This window comes from Populus trichocarpa, chromosome 3, assembly GCF_000002775.5.
Source record: "Populus trichocarpa isolate Nisqually-1 chromosome 3, P.trichocarpa_v4.1, whole genome shotgun sequence".
Lineage (NCBI taxonomy): Eukaryota > Viridiplantae > Streptophyta > Magnoliopsida > Malpighiales > Salicaceae > Populus > Populus trichocarpa.
The window spans coordinates 13,604,326-13,628,597 of record NC_037287.2 but is presented as its reverse complement, the minus strand read 5'-3'; the positions used below and the strand labels follow the sequence as shown (position 1 = coordinate 13,628,597).

Sequence of the window (24,272 nt, the reverse complement as noted above, 5' to 3'; positions counted from 1 at the left end):
ACCATATTGTAGATCAGAAGAATTTTAGGCACGAAACTGACAAAAGAAGGCATCAAATTCAATGGCCGGCCATTTGCAACCTTTTTTCGATGGCAACAGTTCTCCTAAACCATGAATCTTCGTTGTTCACCTAATTTTCTAGGCCGAACTCGAATTTGACTAGTTTTACCAGTCCTCCATTTCATCCTGTTTTCTGTTTACAGGAGAGGTGATTTCAGAGATTAGAAGATTAGGGCAGCCCTTATGCTTCCCTGTAACCTTGCAGTTCACAAACCATAGCATATTAACGCGGGGAACAGCTACCAAATCGTGCTCTTAAAACATGTCACCGCTCATGAAAACCTCGCAATAAAATATAATCTCCTCTGAATTCTATGATGAGATGGATGGTAGTCATATGAGAGAGAAAAACCCCATCTCAGCAATTAGTGGCTAAGTAACTTGGTCCGTGCCAACACAGTATTGAAAAACAAAAGCGCAATACAAGATTTATCAAGCTGTGACGCTGGAACACACAAGGACTAACCCAAGCACAATGTCAAATTCCACAACCACTCACTTAGGCCCGGCAAATTTGCCCATCATCTTTGCAATTATAGGAGCCACCTTGGGGTTCCCTTGATGCTTAGCAAGATTAGCTGGGTTCTTCATCACTGCAAAATCATCACCCAAGAGCATGAGAACCATTGCCATACATGTAAATTAGAATTCTACAGGAAAATAAGAGTAAAATTTATCAAAGCAAAGAACCCGAGTAGCCATGCAGGCTGCGTAGGGGTAAATGGTGAATTAATTATACAATGTTTTGCGAGTTGCTGATCTTATTTTCTTAACATCCTTAAATTCTGTTTACTCAGGCACATGTTTCACATGGATATCTTTCTATTACCCTAGCTAGATGAACATGACTACATGAACACTCACAAGACCAATCAGAATCAACTACCCTAGCTAGATGAACATGATTACGTTAACACTCACAAGAGACCAATCAATCAGAAGCAACTAATTTGTCGGGACAACCACAAAATACAGACAAAATATAAAGTGAGAAATTCCTACCATCTTGAAGGGCAGCCATTATTTCCGGGTCACTAAATGCAGCCATCAATTCAGGGTCCTGCCAAAACATCATCAAATAAAATACACTGTCAAATGGCAAGCCAAACCATAGAGCATTCACTGGCTAAGTGATTAAATTATGCACTGTATGCCTTACATAAAAGCATGTGTACAAGTACATTTGAGTGTGGGAGTGGGTGCAGAAAATGCAATCATATCATCAAAGTAAAATGCATAGCTAATTTTGTTTGTACTTGGCAAAAAACAAATTGAAAAGAAATTTTACATGGGAAATAAAGATGTTTTTATTTTTACCTGGCCAAAAAGAAAATTTGACAAGAACACACTGCATGTCCTTGGAAGCACTGTAAACTACTATTGTATATGATATAAAATGGCAAATCAGCAAAAAGTTCAATAGCACTTACATTCAATATTTTGCTGAAATCAACATTTCCAGGCATCCCTCCTGGCATGGCACCCGGGAAGCCTCCAGGCATCCCTCCTGGCATGGCACCTGGGAAGCCTCCAGGCATTCCCCCGGGCATACCTCCAGGCATTCCCCCGGGCATCCCTCCAGGCATGCCCCCGGGCATACCTCCAGGCATGCCCCCGGGCATACCTCCTGGAAATCCTCCTGGAAATCCACTTGGCATGCCTCCAGGTTTTCTACTGGAAGATGATTGCTCTTGCTTCTTGGCCTTCTCATACTCAGCCTTTAAACAGGAGAAATTAGGTCACATGATGAGAGCAAGCTAATATGTCAGGAGGATCGTGATCATAGTTACCTGAGCTTTAGCACGACGACGTTGTCTCTCACGCTCAGCCTTTCTATCCTCCCTCTCTTTGTGTAGCCTTTCATACTTCCTGCGGTGTTCCTCAATCCTATGAGCGTTTGGTTCAACCTGTGTAACATAGCAGTTGCAGTGATATGGCAAAACAAATATTAAACAACGCACCAATGAGATTTTTCTTTTAGCATCCCAGTCATGTGAACTAAAAAAGCAAGCAACCACACATATCAACTTATAACTTATTTTACAACGCCATGGCCCAGCTAGTCAAACAATTAAGTTGTTGGTTCCTAATTTACATGGTTTGGTGAATTCATGGCATTGAAATTAACAATTCTGAAATTGGAAGCTGTCAACACTTGAACCCAAAAGATGGATTGAGACTGTCACACGTTCAAAAATCTACAGTTACTACATTATCTCTAATGAAACAATAAATGCACATATGAAACAATCTCGTTCCCAACCAAAACTAAATGATCTACAATTACTAAAATAGTTGAGTTCATCAGTCCAGGGGCTAGCGAGATTTAATTGGTTCACTCTTAGTTCTTAAAATTAAATTAATGGTAATCTTATTTCACATCATAATTATTAATTCCAAAGAGGGAAGGCAGGCGAATCTCCTGCATGTATGCTCCATATTCCAACTACATTCAGCATGAAATTTAACATGCATTTGTCTACTACGCTTGAATATCAAGCATTTCCTATACATGGAGAACAAAATGTAAAAGTTAATATCATACTGTATTTGAATAGTTAGCATTTCATAAATAGTTTCCATTGCTTCCATCATTTTAAATTTGAAAGTACTGAAAATACACCAAAAAGTACAAAACATGCACGGAGAGAGAGACCTTCTTAAGTACAGCACTTATCTCCTCATCGTAATCTAACTTTGATGCCAGGTGGAGATCCTTAGCAGCATCTTCCCACTGACCAAGCATTGCTCGTGCCATGCCACGGGACTTATATCCCTTAGCTGAATCCAGGTTAATCTGAAGTAACTCTTATAATTCATAAATACTATAAAAAGTATCCTCTCATACAAAAACATGTACAAGTTATATACAGATGCAAAAAGTGTAAATAAATAGGGAGGCAACAACCTCAAGAGCAGCATTAGCATCCCGGATAGCAGCATTGGGCCTCTTCATTTTGATGTAAACAGTAGCTGTAGAGCATCGAGAAATCACAATATTAACAACATTGAAGAAAATGTACAAACAAATCTAATGTATACAATTTGCACACTATTCAGGAAACCTTACAAAAAAAAAACACAGTGATCATGTACCTCTTGTTGCATACATTATTGCAGATGTTGGATTGAGTGAAATTGCTTCTGTCAAATGCTCAATTGCTTCCTCCAATTTACCTGCATAGATAGAAACGCCAAAATTACATACACGAATCTCACCATAAAATTTTATCGACTTAAATTAGATGCATACTGGACACGAATAGAATCAAAATTTCAGCATATTATAACAAGCACGCATGAACTCATAGGCAAAGCTTGTACATGATAATACCTTCAGAGATAGCTTCCATGGCCTTAGCCTTGGCCTCTTGAGAAGCATCACGACTTTCTTCTGTAACCTCTACAGATGGGTCCCCCATCTACAAATAGTCAAGTTCATTATCAAACAAAACAGCCACAACAAATAGAAATAAGAAAAACTAAAATGCAACCAAAACACACCACGCCGTATGATAATTCTTAAAAAAAAAAAAACCTTCTGTGGAGGATCATTATCAGGCTCAACAGTCTCGCCTTCGAGCTCAACATCGGATTCAATTATCTCCTCCTCCTCCTCCTCGACTTCAGGTTCTCCTTGTGACTCTTCCTTCTCCATTTCCTCATCACTCTCCTCGACCACATAACTCTTCTACGTTCAATCCAAACAGATTTCAGTTAAAAAGCATCGAAATAATTAAATACAACAAAAAAAGAAATTGTACCGATTTGGAGTCGTCGTGCTTGTGAGCACAGGCAGGGAGCTTAGCACCAAGACTGAAACGAAACGTTTCGAGAGGAGAGGAGAAACACGATGAGAGACATAGAAAGTGAAATGATTAAAATATTATAATGAGAGTAGATATTATAATACCTTTCGAGGTAGTCGTGGAAGAAGGAAAGAGAAGGATCGGCGAGGATGGAAGGATTGGATTTGCACTGTTCAATAAATTGCTTCAGTTCTTCTAGTTTTGTTGCGTCCATCATCTTGATTTGGGGAGTGGGCGTCGAGGGTTTTAGATCTGGGGTTTCTAATTCCGAGAATGGAAAGAAAGAGATGAGAGCAAGTAGTCTACACTCTACACTATAACTGGCTTGACTTCGATAGCGTTAGGCATCATCTGAAGGGCGCGGGCAGTGGGCCTGATGTCTCTCTAGGATATTACGAACATGGCCCACCCGTATTGACATTATTATCCTGTCCTTTAACCACATCATGTTGTGAATGCCTCCTCTGTTTACACGTGGTTCTTCTTTTTGAACGGTTCGAAAAAGATAATTTTGATATGAAATATTGAAACAGAAAAGGCAAGAGATGGAAAGAGGAAAAAAATCTGAATTTCAAAGAAAAATATCACTGGATTGATATCAAACAGTTAGCAATATGTTTGAGAAGGAGCGTACCATAGCAAAGAAAAGCAAGATTATTACAATTACAAGTAATATTATTCAATGATAGCTTGATTGCTTGAAAATTAATCTTTATTATTTATTATTACAATTACAATTACAATTATTACAATAACAATTACAAGTAATACTAAACAAGTGATAGATAATTTTATATTTTATCTTCCAATTTATTTGAGAATTGATATTTATTGTTTTATTTAAATTTTTTATATGAGATTATTATCCACCGTAAATCTAACTTACTGACTTAAGTAGATATTTTTTTTTTAATTTTTTTTAATGCTTGATTTATTAATAATTAAACTTTATTTTTTTTATAGGCTAATTCATTTTCATTCAATTTTTTTGTTATCAAATAAAATTATTAAAATATTTTAAAAATATTTAGAAAATATCCTTAACAAGGGTTTATTTTTTTATTAGTTAGTCTTTTTTTTTATCAATGGTTTTTTTCTTGCTCATTTAAAAACAATATCATCAATGAAGAAATTTGACCTTGCCGCATCAAGCTTATTACGGAATTGGAGTTTCTTTTTCTGTTCCAGTTGAATTCTTTTGGAGTTTCTTTTCCTGTTCCAGATATGCACGCGTCTTAGGGTCTATTTGGAATAGTCTTTTTAGAATTATGATTCAAAAATTTTTTTTAAAAAAAAAATTATTTTTAAAATTATTATATTAAAATAATCTAAAAATATAAAAAAAAATTTACTAAAAACAAAAAAAATAAATTTTAAAGAAACACAATTTCACATCAGCAATTTAAAAATATAAAATTAAATTAAATTTAAATTTTAAAAAAATACAGTTTCTCATCAACGTTCCAGCGTTCCCAAACAAGGCCCATGGACCTGTTCCAGCTGAGGATGTGTTTTTTTATTTTTCCTGTCACATTCCCTTGACTGTAAAAAGACTAATGGGGCAGACTAGGATCGTACTGCAAACAGAAAACCATGGCTTCAAAGCATGGACTGATTGAAATTAGGCATTAAGACTCTCATTGCTGATGACTGCTGTTATCTATGGCTGAGATCGAACAAGCAGCTATTCTAAAACACAGAGCTAACCAAGAAATCATTATGGATGCAATCCAGTTTTGCAGATGCAAGTTTGGCACGCATTAACATACAAATACGATGGGCATCGTAATTCAAGTCTCACATAAGCTGAATAAATTATGAGTACACATCAACAATAATGTTTATATCAATGAGATATCAAATCCAGAGAGCGAGAGAGAGTTAAGAAAATCCATAAATGGAGGATATTCGGCTCCCTACGACACAATGCTCACGACATTGTTAACTCTAGCAACTCCATCCTGGTGGTTATAAATAAGAAATTTAGATTGCTTAATATAAGAGGGAAGCAGCCAACAAGACAAGCAATCCTGATAACCCAGTCCATGCCATCCTAGCACCACCATCCTTTACAGGAACTCCTGTACAGGTTATGACACATCAATAATGAACTTGATGGAAAACTGATATAGCATGTATAAAATCAAAATGATCCAAGCTTGCAAATTTTAACCACTGCTGCACAAGGATCACCAATCCTTGAGTGCCAGTTGTTCAGTTCATCGATACATTCTTGCAAGCATGTTCGCCGAGTTATTACTTAATAAAGTCAATTAGCAGATCTACCATACATTTTAAAATTAGTCATCTGGCAAATTAAAGAAAGTCAATCAATATACACCAGAAGCAATATCGCAAAGCACACACACAGACACTTTCATCTCAATTTCTTTGTTCTGCCAACACCAACCTTGAAGCAGCGTAACTAAATCCTTCATCTGGATGCTTACAAAGGGTTAGATAGGAAAAGGAACAGGCATGTTGAATACAACCAACAAGGCAGCAAATATGGTTATAACAATGTCCATTGTTCTTCTAACAAGTATCATTACGGCATTCAAGATTTTACTCTCTTCTTTTTCATCATCCTCATAAACTGATTGACAACCAACAGAGACAAAATATGAGGTGTGCTCCTCGAAAACGCGTGTTTGGTGGGTATAAACTAAATACAGTCGAAATCGGTGGAACTGAAAGAGCTTCGCTACGCATCATCATATGAACTCACCTTACAGTATCCTAAAGGATTCAATTATGACACGTTAATTTAGCAGCTTAGTAGGCATACTATTTCACCAAAACAGCCTAAACGTGAAGGCGCTTCACAAATTAATTACTGACCAAAAATCAGAGACAGCCTGGCACTAAAACGTCATAATCTAATATCTTTTTACTTTCGATATTATCACATTTCAGCCACAAAATAAGTCACATTACCTGGAGGCGTGCCGGTTGGAGTTGAAGCTGTAAAGAGTTGCAAAAAAAAAAGGGGGGGGGGGAGAAAATAATCAGTTTCATGATCAAGAACGTCAATTGAAAAATAACATAATACCCCCCCAGATGTGTAAATGAAAATGACAATATTAAGGAAATTTGAAGAAAATGAACTGAAAGACAAGAATCAATTTTTAATTTTCAGTTTATCAGAAACAAAATTAACATGATAAATCAAGTTGGGATTTCTTGAACCCCAAAGGGTCAAAACTATCAACGTGCGAATTAACCCCATAATTCAACAACTCTCAAGTCTTTACCCAAAAAAAAGGGAAAAAAAAAAACAGATCAAATTACTTTAAAAAGATCCCTCAAACACAGAATCCGACATACCACCGCAACTAGTGAGATTCGTGGTGACACCGCATCTCTGGCTGAGATTGACAGCCTGAGTGACATTTATACCAAGACTCGGAAACAAATTGGGGTCATTATAGAGTTTGCAAAGGCAAGGAAGCTCCTTTGCAACTGCTTCTTTGATGGGGTTGCAGCAATTGTCTGGTGGAGTGGTTGTGGTGGCAAGGAAGGCTTGACATGCTGTTAACTTAGTTGCACAAGATGTAGACGATTCTTGTGCTTTTGTTAAAGTAGTTGTGCATGAAGAGAAGACCACTGCCATCACCACCACCATAGAAATCTTGACAGAAGATGCCATTTCGTGTTTCTTTTCCATGCCGAGATGAGAAACTGATTTGTTTGTTCTTTTGTTGTATATTTATAATATCCTTGTTATGTATTTGATAAGAGTAAGGGCACTACATCTACCACATCTTTTATAGATCAGAATATCATATCATTAGATCATCTAGATGGTGGTCTAGTAATAAAAACTTGGAATTAAGATGTTTGCTCTCTCTACGGTTTCAGGTTCAAGCCCTGTGGTTACTTATATAATGGCCACTAAAGGCTTACATGGTCGTTAACTTCAGGACCCGTGGGATTAGTCGAGGTGCGCGCAAGCTAATCCAGACACCAACGTTAAACTAAAAAAAAAAATATCAGATCATTAAATGCAAGACACGTAAATAAAATACAGAATACTAAAAAGATTGTGAAAGTTTATGGATTTGTTTTTCAATTTTTTTTCCTTTTTTCTTTCTTTCAATTTCATTTTTTTTCTTTCTTAATTTCATCACCAATTCTTTTTTAATAATTTAGTAATTAGAATGGTGATATAACCTAAAAAAATAAGTTAAACATCATTTAGTGATATAACCTAAAAAAATTAATAATCTAGTAATTTCTAGTTTTTTATTTAGAGTTTTTTTAACATTTCAAAAAAAATTATATGTCATGGTGCTTGTAATTGCAGTTATCACTCCACCATGTTAATAACACATATATAAGGTACCTATAGAGAAAAGATTTTATTTAATAATCAAATTAATATACAAGGAATCAATAAAATATGGTATGAGGTTTTTTTTTTTTTAGTTTAACGTGGATGTCCGAGCCAGCTTGCGCACACTTCGACTAATCTCATGGGCCCTAAAGTTAACGACCATGTAAGCCTCCAGTGGCCATCATATGAGCAACCACAGGGCTCGAACCTGAGACCACAGAGGAAGCAAACATCTTCGTCCCAAGCTCTTACCACTGGGCCACCACCTAGATGGTTGAGGTTTTTGATAGTTGGGAAGAACGATTTCATATAAAAAGAAATGATAAGTTATGGTATAAAACTTTATCAAAAGGAAATAGAGATTTTATTTATTAAATAGTCAATAAATAAGGTAATGATAAGGTGCAAAACCTTGAAATTTACGGGGGGAAAAACACATAAGATACTTGTAGAGTTTTTTTTTTTTTGAAATTATAACAAAAATTAAAAATCACTATAAATTAAGATATTTTTTATCGCAAATTATAATAGTAATTTTACTTTTAATTTCTCATCTTTTTTTCATGAGCGGATAAATGTTTTTTTAGCTTTCTTTTTCTTATCATTCATTACTTCTTATCTCTCTTTTTTTAACTTTTACAACTTAGATCACGAAGAGAATGAAAGTGAATCGGACGAGAGGAGAGATACTTGGGTCTGGCAACCACACTAGGTCTAAGCACTCATGTCAAACCCAAGCGCTATGGATCTGGAAGCACACCGAACCCAAGCGACATGTGTTTGGGAACCATATCAGACCCAAGCTACTTGGGTCTGGCAAAAACGTTAGACCCAAGTAGGAGGATTAGAGATAGGTAACACAAAAGTTTGGACAACAAATTAGTAGGCAAGACAGGAGAACTTTAAGTATGTTTAATCAACATTTTATTAAAGGATAATAAGTATATCATTGTGTTGTTAACAAGAGAAGCTTGCAAGCATAATTTTTCTTTGTTCTTGATCAGAGTTTTTTAAAGTTACAAGAGCACAGGCATGTATCTAACAATTGGTATCAACATAGCAGAATTTAGCTTAAATTTTGCATCTATTTATTGGAATTCAACAATGTTTAGCAAAAATACATCAAAAGTCCTCAAGGAATTATTAATTAGATGTCCTGAGACTATTCAACATATTTGCATGAGTATTTTGGTTCACAACAAAACCATTACCTTTGTCTGGCTCATAAAAGTTATAAAAATCCTAGGCGCCAAGCCCAAGTTAATTAGGTCTGACAACCATTCCAACAATTACAGAACCAAGGAGCTTGGGTTTGGCATGGTTTGCAAGATCCAAACACTCTGGGTCTAGCAACCCTGTGCAAGCATATTGTGGACTCAAACACAGTCCACTGTAAACTTGCACAGTGAATTTTCCAAGCTCTGAAAGCTTGGGATGGGTCTAATGTTGTCTTTCCATAGAAAGTTAAATTATCATTTTGCTCTTTGGTTGAAAAAATTACAATCCTAGTTATGGGGGTATTTTAGTATTTTTCATAGGCTCATTAGTCATTAAACGTTTAAGCGGGGGTATGATAGTCTTTTCATGTTATGTTGCAGGGTCAAAATATTATTCTATACCCAAGGTCAACAAAATTAAGACCTGTTGTCCAGAGATTTTTTTGACCTTTCACAAACTGTTAAATAATTCAAATACATCTTTAACCTTGGAATAGACAACAAAAAAAAGCTTTGCATATATGAGTATTTTTTCTATTTCACACTGTTTTTTTGTGTAATTTTCTATAATTATGGGGGGCATTTTGGTATTTTGATGTTGTTTTATTATTTTTAAATTCAAAAAGTTGTGTCGGACTCATGTTTACTTAGGTCTAGCAAACAGGTCATACCCAAGCAACGTGGGTCTGACATGGTTGTTAGCTCACATTACTTGGGTCTAGCAAAGAGTTGAGTGGAGGTTTAAAAATTAACTCACTTGGTTAGGTTTAATAACATTATTAAAACATTCTTCATACTCTTAATATTTTTTTACATTTTAAAAAAAATATTGACCCGTTGCGGAGCGCGAGCCAAAATACTAGTAGGCACTAATTAACTTCATACGTGGAAAAGATTGATTAAGTTAATAAAAAAATTTAACAACGAAATTGGTATGAAAAGTTTTATTATAATCATGGAATTAATAAAAAACGAGGAAAGTAGGTTAATAAAAAATAGAAAAGGTAATAGTTAACTTTATATATAGAAAAAAGAATTAAAGTAGATGTTAAAATTCCTAATGTAGTCACCAAGTACATAAAAACTCAAATGAAGTTAAGAAAAAATCAGGAAACGTAATTGATGAATCAATGTATTTTATACTCAATTTTATTTACTTAAAAGGCCCGTGAATAGAAGGGTCGAGAGAAGGATGATCCATCATGTACAAAATCTCAAATAAAAGTCAAAACTCGTGGAAAAAAGGTTTGGCTTGTTACCAAACCCAACTCATTTGGCCCTAGCTATGTGTTAGGCCCAAGCGCATGTGAGTCTAGCAAGATGTTAGACCAGACTCCCTTGGACTCAGCTATGCATTAGGCTCAAATGCATGTAGATCTGGTAAGATACGCTGGACCCAACATCCTTGAATCTATGGTCATTATAGATCCAAACATATAACATGAGAACTTAGAATCATCTTCTTATACCCTAGTTATGCAAAAGTCCTCTAAAAGTTAGTTATATGTCAATCAAACATTAATGATGATTATAAAGGTTGTTCCCCTCAACATTAATGTTGTGTGCGAGATGACATAGAAAAACATCTTATAGGGACGTGGTATTCCCATCAACTTTAATATCATGTAAGAAGATTCAATATTAATATTGATATTGATATAAAGGACTCTTTTCCCACTTGGATATGAAAAAGTAAAAGACTTTTGACTCGTTGAGTGAAAAGAATAAGGTTCAAGGTACAATAGTTATAAATATTCTCTAAATCATCTAAGTAAAGGGTTCACGATCTTTATTTTCTTATAATATATTCTTATAACATTTATCACACACAGACTAAGAACAAAAACTCTTGTTCTATTTAATGCTTATTTATTACAATTCATTATTATAAAGTCATTGACTTAATTATTGGATGGTCCTTAATCCCGTCGAAATAGATTGTTTTGTAGGAATCAAGATCTTTGTCACTAACCCTCTATGCTCCTAGTTCTCCAGAATGGAAGATTAATATAAACGTGTGATCATTCATTATTTAAACATTTAAGTACCTAAATTCCCAAACATATTGGATTCTAGATATCACTAATTATTGTTGTACGTGGGAAAATGATAAAAAAAAAAATCCTTTGTTCTTTCAAAATCCAAGTTATTGGCAACCTTAATCACTATCAAATATAGATTAACAAAGCATTATTGAAATGGGACATGTCATAAACTCTTCTACAGTTGTTAGCATGCTTGTTATATAACAACCAAATCTAGTTATCTAACAAGCTCTACTCATGGAACAATGAGCGTTTTAGAGTATTAACAAGCAAATATAATTATATAAAAAAATCAAAAATAAAATTACAAAGTAAAAGATGATGTACCCATAACAAAGCTGAGAAAATAAGGGAGTGTACCCTGCAATCCATTAGGCAAGTCCTGTAAAATATGAAGCAGGGGTTGCAGATGAGACCTGCCAAATGATGTAGCTAATAATAAAAGGCTAGAAATATTATACAACTTCAAAGAATATCAACAAAACCACCAATTGAAAATTTGAAGGAAGTGTCAAACAATTGTTGCATGTCTGGAAACCCACCCACCTAGATTGGATACAGTCACTACGAGGTCAATTTCTGGATTACGTGCAACAACAAGTGCAAGACATCCTCCAAAAGAATCCCCAACAAGACAAATTGGTTTAGTCGAAGACGACGCATGCTCAAGCCTTATAGTTTCCAACAAATTTCACCAGTTCTCTAAAAGAATATATATATATTTCAAATGTTTTTTTTTAATTAATTGGTATTTCTGTTTATGATACTTTTAAGATAGTTTAATTTGTTTTTATAAAAAATAAAAAAATTATAAAAAAAATTATATAGCATTTCTATTTAGAATACTTCAAGGGTAGTTTAATTTTTTTTTATAAAAATATATAAAAAAAATTATTTGGGATACTTCAAAGATATTTTTAATGTTTTTTTTATAAAAAAAAATAAAAAAACCACATTATAAACATTGAGTGTTTGCACTGTGGATCACACTCTAAATGTTTAGAAAAGCATGAGGGTGTTGTCTTTTCCATTTTTTATTCCAAAAGTTGTTACAGCGTATTGGGTCAAGGCATGACCACCTAACCAAGCCTATTGGATCTGATATGGTTGTCAGACTCAAGGTTATTGACTTTAGCTTGGCTGCCAGACTCAATATCATTAGGTTTGGAATTATTGTCAGACCCAATACTATTGGGTCTGATTTAGTTAACAGACCCAAATCATTTAAAATATTATCTACATTTTTTATATTTTTTTAATATTTTAAAAAAAATTATTAACCCAGATCATTATACTATAATGCGTGATGTATGTAGAAATCAGCTAATGTGGTCATTAATTTTATTTTTTAAGTAGAGAAAGTTCATTGCGCGTCCGTTCACATTTCAACTGGAAAGCAGTCATACGAGAGTCTGAACTGGATCAAAAAATAGCGTGTTGAAAATTGACTTGTGAATCCGTTTTGGCATTGCTGGGAAAAATCGTTAAAAAGCAAGGAAAGTCGTTACGCAAATCGACAGTTCTAGCTGACCATTGCTGGATTGGTTAGGTGTTATGACCCCTTCAATTATTTAGATTTGTCACGATATTCACGATCGACGAAGTAAGAGAAAAAGAAAAAGAAAAAGAAAAAGAAAAAGGAAGGGACAGAGGATGACCTAATTGCAAATAACGCAGACACGGAGTGCTAGAATTGTGAATAGATGGATATTGACTCTACTCAGATACTGCATTACATTCGAAGTAGGATTCTAAGTTAATTTTAATGCAAAAAAAAAAATAGACATTGTATCATCAAAATTTTTAATTAAGAATTAAAAAGTTGATATATATATTTAATAAATTAAATAGGAAATTATATAAATAAATCATAAAAAAGATGTGAAAAATTATACATACAAATATTTATTCTTATATCACGAGATACTCTCGAAATTCTTTTCTATTATTAAATGAAAGTAAAATATATTTTTATTAAAAAAATAATAATTTAAGTTTTATAAAAAAAATTATTATTGTTAATATGCACGAAAGCTTGGGCTGTGTGTCTTTCCAAGACAGGAAGTTGCAAAAGTCGCAATCACATGCTCTGCGGGGCCGCCGATCTGTTGCACACTTCAAAGTCGCGGACAGGCTTATGATTTTTTGTCCTGTTGTTTTAGTGGAAAATTAGCAATTTAATGCATCATTTTCGCTTTCACTATAACAAACTAATGATTTTCTCCTTTTTAAAATGAAAATTCAGGTGTTAAAATTTTAGCTGTTGTGCACGAAAATGATTGGTTTTAATAATTATAACATCATATATATCACATCTAAGAATCATATTTTTTTTTTATTATCATCATCAAATTTGTTATAGTGAGTCAAACTTAAAAAAAATTCCATATATACATTTGTGGGGTTTAAAATATTTTTTTTAATTAATAATATATGAAAAAAATTAATATCAACTCTCTGTCAAATTATCGATTTAATAATTATTATTTTTTAATTTAGTTACATCATAAAAAAAAAACAATTGCTTGAGCCTTTTTTGAATAATTATAAAATCCGTTCTATTCCAATATAATATTTACAAACATTTTTTAAAACAAAAAAAGACAAAAAAAAAAAAACTTAAAAATGGAACAAACATGGACTGGACAGTGGGGTAAAAAGAAGAAACTCCAAGTCCATTACTTTAACCATTTGGACACATGAGGTTGATGCTTATATATGTATATATAAAAAAACCTAAAATAAATTTGAAAATACAAAATTAAACCGACCAAGATTTTTTTTATTGGCTTTTATTTGTTTTTTTTATAAAATATTAAGACTTAAAATAACTATCATTAAACTTTTCTCGTCGAAAGGAACTCGTAAATACCAAAATTAATCTTTTTAGTGGTCGGGATCCATGTAAACCAATGACTTTTTCTCTCTTCACTGGATTCTAGCAACTTTCTCTCTTCTCTTTCTAACTTAATGTCTAAAAAATAAAGAAAATAAAATTAGAGGTTTCACTTGGTTCTCGCTATTATACTAATTTTACTATTAAATAATTCATAAGTACTTTAGAAAATTCAACTTTTTCAAAACTCTGAAAGAAACAATTATATTTCTTACTTATATAGGTGATCCTTCATTAAAAGTATTTCATTATACCCCACTTGGTATACCTAGATACAAGAATCATTAGTAGCACTGCTCACCCTTTATCACACTATAACTAGCACCTCTTTCATTATAGAAATAAGTAAAACATAATATTTTTTAAGTGCTACTAAGAATATTATATTACTTAGTTTTCTATTTGAACCTGGATCGCGAGATCTACAATCAATTAAGTGTAGTTACTATTATTATATTTTTTTCATCTTTAAAGGTTTCAAGTCTATTCCCCTTAATTAATTATACACAATCAATTAAGTGTAGTTACTATTGATTCTACAATCAATTAAGAATCAATTAAGGTTTCAAGTCTATTCCCCTAGATACAATCAATTAAGCTCTCTTAATAAACTTTTGGTTAGCAGATCAAATCTGCAATATTCTCTTTTGACTTTACATAAGTAATAATAATTCTATTTACTTAAAAATTATAAGAAAAGCTTAGAAAATAAATATTCTTAACTAAGCAAGATTATTTTAAAATATTATTCAATTATCATGCATCATACCATTTTAATTTTGTTTAAACAAAAAGCATACCAATATAAATATAAATTTGTATAAACAAATTAAACAATTAGCACACCATTCATGATTGCAAATTTACATATATAAACTAAACAAATAACTTGCAGGATTATATGCTTGATTTAAACAAGTTTTTTTTATTGTTTAGTTCACAGGAAACACTATATGCATCAATTTAAAAAACATGTAAATCGACAAATAAATAAAATTATAACACAAAGATTTAACTATTCATCTAGTTATCATAAAGAATTATAAACTAAACAAAGACTAATAATATATGATAAAGCCTTAAAATTATTATCCAAAATTCACAAAAAAAAAAAACTATACAAGTGAGAAAAATTATGTTTAGTTTATAAACATGCAATATAATAAAAATATGACAACTTACAATCATAACAAGAAGACTAACATAGTTATTAAAAAAATATATAAAATTGCATAAATGAGTGAATCACAATCTTAGCATGCATACTAATGCATGAGATCAAACAAAATAAAAAAATAGTACTTACTTGTTGAAATACTTTAAAATTGGTTATTTTTTGTTGTTGTCAATAATTAATCATTTATTCTTAAGACTTTATTGCTCCAAACTCGGTGCAAAAGGACTTTATTTAATAAGCCTATCAAAATTCCAACAACAATTTCTTGTTTAGATGCACTCCTAAACAATGCCAACGAACAAAGAAAATAGTACTTAATTATTTCTCAACAAGAATTGAACCTAAGCTCCAAGTAAGGAGAAAATTTAGAGAGGAAACAAAGTTTTAAAGCCAGAAAAGTGTCAAATTTTGTCAAAACAATGCAAAAATAAACCACCTTCAAACACTCTTCTTCAACTCATTTTTATAGAGAATTTTAGAAACCAAAAGTTGATGGAATTCCTCACTAACAACTTTGATTACCCATTATAAAACCATAATTAAGTCTAAATATTTTTGGATTTACATTAGGTGACTTTTAAGCTAAAATATTTATACTATTGAAAGAGTTCTGAAAAAACTTATCAGATTCTAATATTCTTGGGTTGAAAGAAATAATTCTTCATGGTTCAAACCCAAGCCCAAATTTTAGTTGGCAAAAAAATAATATTTTATAGTTCAAAATATAATTTTACAATAAATTAACCAAGGTCCAACCCAAAGCCCATACTCAAGTTGCGCATGAGAGTGTATGTGTTTTAACTCAAAATCTACTTTGCCTAGGACCTCTCTCTTGTAGTAGCTTTGATAGTATTTGAGTTCAATTTAAAGTTCTTATCTTCCCACTATATAAACATAAAAAAGAGTTGTTTCTTTTTCGAGCTAGTTGAATAAAATTCTTTTACAGGGTTTTGAGTTTCATCAAAACATGTCAATTAATAATTTTTTGAGATTAGTTTTTTATTCACCCATATTTTATTTAAAACATGTTAATATTTCATTTTAAAGATTTTATGATGGAGATTAAATTACAACAAAGTTTTAACCTTAAAAATAAATGAAACTCACTTTTAACTTGACTTCAAATATATCCATTAACCATGTTTTTAAATAAATCTTCCAACACAAAAATCCTAATCTTCTAAGTTCATGATTTGCTAGTTGATCGATCAACTAACAATTAGTTATGCTATACTATACTGAACCCATAGACGATTTGTGCTGAGCTACGTGCAACCATTCTCAAGTACATGACATTCAGCATGAAGGTGGTGAATAATGAAACCTTTCAAATTATGATGAATATATATATATATATATATATATATATGAATTTGGCCTGGAAATGTGTTTGATTTATGACCGTTAGTTAGATAAATCATGTGTTAAAAGGAAAGCACATGATTGTACCTACAAAGTTATGCTTTATAAAAAACAATTTACATTAACTGAAGTCATAGCTCGTTAAACCACACTGAAACATTACTGAATTGGAATTCTTACCCAGCTAAAAGTTTGTATGACATGAGATTTATGTGCTATGCATGGGCTACATTTCAAATTCTGTCCAAAACACCACAAAATGTGAATTTTGTGGACTATTTCTCAATCACCTTCTAAATATCATAAAATTTTCAGTCGACGCATCGAAGCCAAATTAATGTTGTTCAAGTAATAGTCATACGAAAAAATGTATATATTTCTAAAGCACTTAAATAAGTTATAAGCCATACAGTATCGTGCTCTGGACCTTGTGTGTTTCAACAATGGGCTGAATAGATGCGGGAGAGGCTATCTAGTGAAAATAATTCTGATTATGGAAAAGGATGGAACCTTGCCGCTTCTGTATAAATAGAAGCAACAATAATTTTTAGACATCTCACTTCCACCCAGGTGTAAGTAAATTGTGGAAACAGGCTTGCCACTTGCCTGTCTAAACGGATACAATAATTAGTGCAAGCCTCGACCAATTTTTTGGCACCAAGGTGTTTTAGTCAGTGAAGTTAACCAACACAATGACATTAACATGTTGCTTATGGCTGATGTTGGGTGATGTGGAGTGGAAGGTACATAAACCAAGGATAACTCTGGGTGAACATGTGTTTTTTCTGGTTTGCTTATGGTTGAAATACGAGACATATATAGACATAGACCTAGGTAGATTATATCAGAAATATTTAATGCAAGAATCATCCAGAACCCTCCACTGGCATGTCTGTCTACATGATATGTAAAGTTTAATGCATGATTTTTTTTTCCTTTAGTTTCTCGAATAAAGAATCCTCAACTTGCTCCTTTTCACTTTCTGAATCAAGTGGATGTTTTTTTCTTGGTGTGTTGGAACTGAGGTTGATTCCTCTTTGGAGAATTGAACACGCAACCTCTCCTTAAAGGAGGAGTGTTGGTACTAGTGGAGCTCGAGCCTCGTTGATAAAGTAGATTTAGTTAGCATTCTTTGTTCATTTTAGGAGGTTAGGCAAGCATGTTTTGAAAAATATCTTCGTTAGTATGATGGACTATTGAGTATTTGAAGAAAGAGAAGAATTTGAGGTTTTCAGTTCTTTGGAGCTGCATCGTGGAAAAGCATGGCAGTAGTAATAAAGAATGAAAAGACCAAAAGGTGCAGAAGAAAGAAGGCGATCATGGGCATGTGACATCCTTTTTTTTAATCCTATAGAAGATAGATAGCACCTCTTGAACTCTTTATAACAATCCCATGCTTTCATTCAGGTCATTGAAATCATTTCATTCCTCTTCTTCAAAGACATGGCAAAACTTGTCTCTTTCTTAACGTTGCTTTCCTTTGCCCTCTACATGGTTGGCACGGCAGGGTCTGCCTCCAGCCCCACAGATTTCATCAAGTCCTCATGCAAGGCTACTCGCTATCCAGAGTTATGTGTCGGATGCTTGTCAGGTTATGCTAGTGTCATTCAACGAAATGAGCGACGTCTAGTTCTCACTGCCTTGTCAGTGAGTCTAGCCAGGGCTAGGTCAGCTGCAGCATTTGTGACCAAGATGACTAAAGTTAGGGGGATTAAGCCTAGAGAGTACCAAGCGGCGAAGGACTGCATAGAAAACATGGGTGATAGTGTGGATCGACTTAGCCAGTCAGTCAGAGAGCTTCGTCATACGGGTCGAGCTGTTGGTCGAGACTTTTTGTGGCATATGAGTAACGTACAGACTTGGGTTAGTGCTGCACTAACTGATGAGAACACCTGCCTTGATGGGTTTGCTGGCCATCTAATGGATGGAAATGTAAAGGTTGCCATCAAGCGCCGGATCAACAATTTTTCTCAGGTCACTAGCAATGCGCTTGCACTAGTTGATCGTTTTAAATCTAGACACCGTGCCAGAAATCCTTAGAATTCATCTGAAGCTGATGGTTCCTGTCGTGTGTAATCATCACGAAGCCTTACAAGTAAGGTTATATGTGTGGCCTAGTTTTGTGTTTGAGCTTGCTACTTGTATGTAAATGTAAGATAAATGACCTTGAGTTTGTAACAAGCTACTTCTCCTGTTACTGTTACCTCCGTCCTGTTTCTTGTAAAATAGTACTACTATGCATAACCCATCTCTCTCTTTCATGGTCCATGTAACTATAATTTGTGTCTTGATGAATTGCAGCTTTCACAGTTCATTGGAAGAATAGGGTGAAGAAATCAACCAGCTTGAATTTGCTTTGGGAAACCACCTAATTCACAATCGCTAGTTTTTGCCATCTTCAAATAATATTCAGCTTTATTGGACGTGAATCAGAACCCCTTAGGATTTAGGACACTTATTTTGCATGATATCTTCATGTTCATAAGTAGTGTAAAATTTTTGGTGAAATTACTAGTTGATTGAACCTAAAGAGAGTCATTTGAAACGTTATACGTTATCAATCTTGCAAAGTGAAACTCTGCCTAAAATCCCTCGATTCTATAGATTTAAAAGTTGTTTCGGAATTTTCTTTGTTTTTCTTATTATTTTTTAATTTCTTTTCCAATTAGGTTTGAAAGTTTCATTTAATTGGGATATTATTATTTAAGTTGGTTTAGTTTATTATTTAAATATAAAAATAATAGATATTTAAAGTTATTAAATTAGAGTTTCATTACCTGATTTCTATACGATTAGAATTATTAAATTAGATAAACAAATCGAAGTTAAAGCAAAAGCACCATTATAGATAAACAAATCTACTATACTTTTGACTTGCTTTGCAGCAGGGAGAACGAATCCGATTCTGGTAGATTTTGCAGAACACTAGATGCAATCTAAAGCATTAAAAGTAGTGGACGTCTCTTTGCAGTGCTTATCTTTTAAAATTATCCAAATTGTTTATGGATTTGTCTATAAAATATTCTGCCACACACAGTGAACTGAAACTGACAAAAGTAAAGCAGGATTTGTAAAGTCCTCAATGAAGGTAGGGTTCTGAAGACTAACACACAGCTAGGACCAATCAGAAGTGGAGCAAAATATATCATCTCAAAGTTAAAAAAATTTATTCCTCGTGCCCCTGGCCCTTGATGTTTCCAGTTTTGTTGAGATTTTCAAGTAAAGCATGTTAAGCTTGAGATTTTCAAGTAATGCATGTTAAGTGAAATTTTCAAGTAATGCATGTTAAGCTTGAGATTTTCAAGTCCTAGCTACAATAAATCCCCTTTTGTTAAGGAGAGACGGGGACTTCACATGAGATGAGACGATGAGGTTGAGTGTATTATTTATCTCATAATGGTGGCAAGTGACGCAAAGTATAGTGTAGATGAAACTAAGGTTTTTGAATTCCAATTCTAATATCATAATCCTAAATTGTAGAGAAATAGGTAAAGAAAACTCTAATATTATCTAAGAAATTTAATAACTTCATTAAAAAAATAGCTATTTATATAGAGATTAAACCCAACCTAACCAAAAGAATCCAAAACTAAATATAAAAAATAATTAAACTCTAAAATTAACTAGAAAAACAATTAAAATAGCAAAAATATATTCTAGCCTAATTCAAGGGTTTTCAGACCTCGATTAGTTACCGTTATTCGAGCCCCTTATAGAATTGGACTTGTAAAATTATTTGTCATAATTTGAGCCCGATTCAATAATTAGATCTAAAATTATGGCTATTTTTATCTGATTGTGCATTTGACGCGTCCAAGCTTCTTCGTGGGCTTTGCCTTGTCTATCTATCTGGTTCATAAACATATTTGCAACACGTTCCATGTTAATTCCATGTACTTGTGAAAAACTTGACCTCGAGTCAACATCAAATTCTAGAGATAATGGCTCATCATCATAATAAGATAAATATCAAAACATTAAAGGTTATGGAAATACTTACATTTTCTAGTAGATCAATAATAAAAGCATTGTTATTATTATTCTTTATTATGGTGTAAGGATCATATTTCTTATGATGCAGCTTACTATGCATCCTTACCAATAATATCTATTTACGTAAAAACACCATCACCATATCTCTTTCCTTTAATACTTTAGCACGACAATGTCTATCGGCAACCTCATTACATTTGGCATTGGTTTTCATCAATTTTCGCCTTATTTTATCCAACGTAGCTAAAACATCTATAGTCATCTTCTCGACAACAATGATATATCCAATGCCCTTTTAAACTGGTATGTCATCAATTTTCGCCTTATTTTATCCAACGTAGCTAAAACATCTATAGTCATCTTCTCGACAACAATGATATATCCAGTGCCCTTTTAAACTGGTATGAGATTAAGTACATAACTAGAACATTGTAAATACATAATCTCGGATGGTGATTATTAATGGCATCATGCTAAATATTGTTGTAAGCAAGAGGATGAATACATGAGTGGTATTGAGGTATGACACAACATATCATCACACCAAACCCGATGCAAGTTCATTCATGCCAAAACATGGAATATGAGCAACATGCACAATGGATTCAAAATATTGTAAGTATTTCATATATTTTGTAGTTAATATGTGATGTTAAAAATGTTTTATTTATGGGTTAATAATTGTATTTGTTGAACATTGGGTTGGCAATTTGTTACGGGATACTAGAGAAGTCGTTACTTATCTTCATAAGATGGAAGATAAAACATCTCATTGCTTCGACTCATGTCGCACTACATTTGAGATGCTTGGAGAGACGTTATATTTGGATGATGCCTTGTTGAAGGATGAGACGACTCACACATTAAGAAGTCGTGCTATTGATGAACTGACCCAATAACTCGTTATCGTAGACATAAATAAACTAGGTTATATGTAGAGAGTATAATTATGTTGTGTTATTTCTTTAGTTATGCATTTGTATTTTGTATATTTTTATGAATTTTATTATACTTCTGTATTTGTTTTGGACTTATCAAGTTGAGATTTTAACATTGTCTTCCATATTATGAACATTCAAACTAATTTTAGACAAGTAAGTAAAACTTAAAGTCATAAATCTACAAGTAAACAAGTGATTAATAACAACAAGTTTTTATAATTACAAAGTATGCATTTGTAGGTTAACAAAAATGATGACATTTATAGGTGAAAGAATGTGGCGCATTGTTATATTGCGTTATTGCAAAGATCAATCATTGTTATGATAAATGAGAAAAAACAATATTAAAATATTTCATCAATGTAAAGAAATTTTATTGCCATTTTTTGTTTTTTTAACCTAACAATAACCTATCCATTTTGGTTTTGTGATTTTGGGTTTGAATTTAGTGTTACTTGTGTTTAGGGATTATGAGTTTGTATTTAGGATTTGGGTTTTGGATTTAAGACTTTTGAGTTTAAGGTTAGTAATTATAAGTTTAGGTTTTGGAATTAAGAGTTTAGGATATATGGTGGGGATTATAGATTCGGGCATGAATTTAAGAGTTTAGGTTTATGGTTATGGATTATGGGTTTGGGTTTTAGATTTAAGAGTTTGGGAAGATTTTAGGTTTAGGATTTGAGTTTAAAAATTTATGATTTAGGATTATAGTTAGTGCTTATGGTTGAGGATTATGGGCTTGTGATTTGTATTTAAAGTTAATTTAGGGTTATGATAGTTTTGGGTTTGCATTTGGGGTTAATTTAAGGTTATGATAGTTTAGGGTTTGTGTTTGGATTAAATTAGGGTTAGGGTAGTTTAAGGTTTGTATTTAGGATTAATTTTGGATTTCGATTAAAGATGTAAATCTCATTTGCATGTTTTATATAGAGATGTGAATGGGATTCACATGTTTAAGTGAAAGACGTGGATGTGTTTTGCATCTTTGATTAAACTGTGTTATTTTTCTAATACTTTTCTTCCCTATGTTATCTTGCTAAAACTTTTGTCCAAGTGTGTTAAAAAGGAAAAATATCCTTAGCTAAAAGGGTCTTACATGACTTCTCTTATACATGGTTGTGTCTAATGTGTTATTGTTGTGTCTAATCACATTCAACATCATCATTTGTGTTTTATTTTTAAGTTCCCAGACTTTAAGGATTTTCTATCGAATTGCAAAATTTAGATTTTTTTTCTAAAATTAGCACAATTTTGAAAAATATATTTGTAAAATAACACAATTCGGTGTTGCTCGCCCATTCAAAATGAGAAAAGTTAAGTTCTCACATATGGAAAGTGCGAGAACTCAGGAAAATTTTGTTAAATAGGTTGCAAAAATTACAATGAAGAGAGAGGAGAGGGAAAAAAATGAATGAATGAGATCCCAGAATCACATTGAAGCTCTAATTATGATACCAAAAAAATTCAGCAACAATGATCGTAATAAACTGCACTTGTCGTTCAAATGCAAATAAACCACCAATAATCTTTGGACGACAAGTGTAACCCACTATATTACCATTGGTGATGTACTTTAGTATTATTGAATTTATTTTGTAGAGATTTTTCTGATGATAGTCCTAACCAGAGTTTATGTGTGCCTTCAAGATGTTTTTATCTCTCTCTCTCATTGTAATTCTTGTAGCCTATTTAACAGTTTTTTTTAGTTTTTAAAAGGAATTGAATTCTTTGCATTTTAGAAGGGCATCCAATATATGTTATTTTGTAAAAAATAAAAAATAAGCTGTGTTATTTTGTATATATTTTATCAATCCTAAATTCAGTGTTATAATTGTATTACAAGTTTTTAGAAATATAAAAAATTTATTTATGTTATTTCTCTTTTACCTGATTATCATTAAATGTTTATTTTGAGGGAGCAATAAGAAGAAGAAGAAAAGTGAGTGCAAGGGTGTAATAATTATATTTTGATATTATATTTATCTAAAGGACTGCCGAGCAGCATATATGGCACGATTGGGAAAACCCATGGTGATGAGCAATACATTCCTTGACCTTTTGAAAGAAACATACTCCATCAGTTCCTACATTAGTGTCTTATTTTCCTTCCTTTTTTTTTTAAACAATACAAATTTAAATGTCTACTGAAAAGTGATAATATAGCAGTGTATGATATTAAAATATTAAAAATATATTTAAAAAAATTAATTTATAATATTATCACATAAAAAAACATAAAAAATAATTTAAATAAAAAAATAATTTTTTTAAAAAACACACTCGGAATAAATATCTCACGTAACTTCTGTAATTTATACCTAGAATTTGTTTGGCAGTGTGGTTGCAGTTGTTTTTTAAATAATTTTTCATGCTAAAATATATATCAATGATATTTTTTTATTTTTTAAAAATTATTTTTGATATCAGCATACAAAA

General features: G+C 32.5%; 3 protein-coding genes across 7 annotated transcripts; 1 reads left to right on the top strand and 2 right to left on the bottom strand.

Moving 5' to 3' along the window:
* Positions 1-332: 332 nt before the first annotated feature.
* On the bottom strand, positions 333-4,213 carry LOC18097021 (FAM10 family protein At4g22670). Of its 5 annotated transcripts, XM_052451517.1 has the most exons (13): positions 3,974-4,213; positions 3,825-3,876; positions 3,599-3,751; positions 3,395-3,482; positions 3,157-3,237; positions 2,969-3,033; positions 2,717-2,857; positions 1,851-1,967; positions 1,685-1,778; positions 1,613-1,636; positions 1,491-1,564; positions 1,063-1,120; positions 333-653 (listed from the first exon to the last, which is right to left on the bottom strand). In XM_052451517.1, the coding sequence occupies exons 1-13, from the start codon at positions 4,084-4,086 to the stop codon at positions 556-558; spliced, it is 1,158 nt and encodes a 385-aa protein (XP_052307477.1). In that variant the 5' UTR covers positions 4,087-4,213; the 3' UTR covers positions 333-555. The 5 variants fall into 5 exon arrangements, with proteins under 5 accessions (XP_052307477.1, XP_052307476.1, XP_052307475.1 ...); XM_052451516.1 differs by having other exon boundaries at positions 1,613-1,778; XM_052451515.1 differs by having other exon boundaries at positions 1,491-1,636.
* A 1,359-nt stretch (positions 4,214-5,572) lies between these two features.
* On the bottom strand, positions 5,573-7,609 carry LOC7479223 (non-specific lipid transfer protein GPI-anchored 7). Its single transcript, XM_002303488.4, has 3 exons — positions 7,197-7,609; positions 6,807-6,833; positions 5,573-5,950 (listed from the first exon to the last, which is right to left on the bottom strand). Exons 1-3 carry the CDS (start codon positions 7,534-7,536, stop codon positions 5,862-5,864), a joined length of 456 nt encoding a protein of 151 aa, XP_002303524.3. The 5' UTR covers positions 7,537-7,609; the 3' UTR covers positions 5,573-5,861.
* A 10,372-nt stretch (positions 7,610-17,981) lies between these two features.
* Positions 17,982-19,225, top strand: LOC7479222 (21 kDa protein). Its single transcript, XM_024597148.2, has one exon. The coding sequence runs from the start codon at positions 18,346-18,348 to the stop codon at positions 18,940-18,942; it is 597 nt and encodes a 198-aa protein (XP_024452916.2). The 5' UTR covers positions 17,982-18,345; the 3' UTR covers positions 18,943-19,225.
* Positions 19,226-24,272: the final 5,047 nt, after the last annotated feature.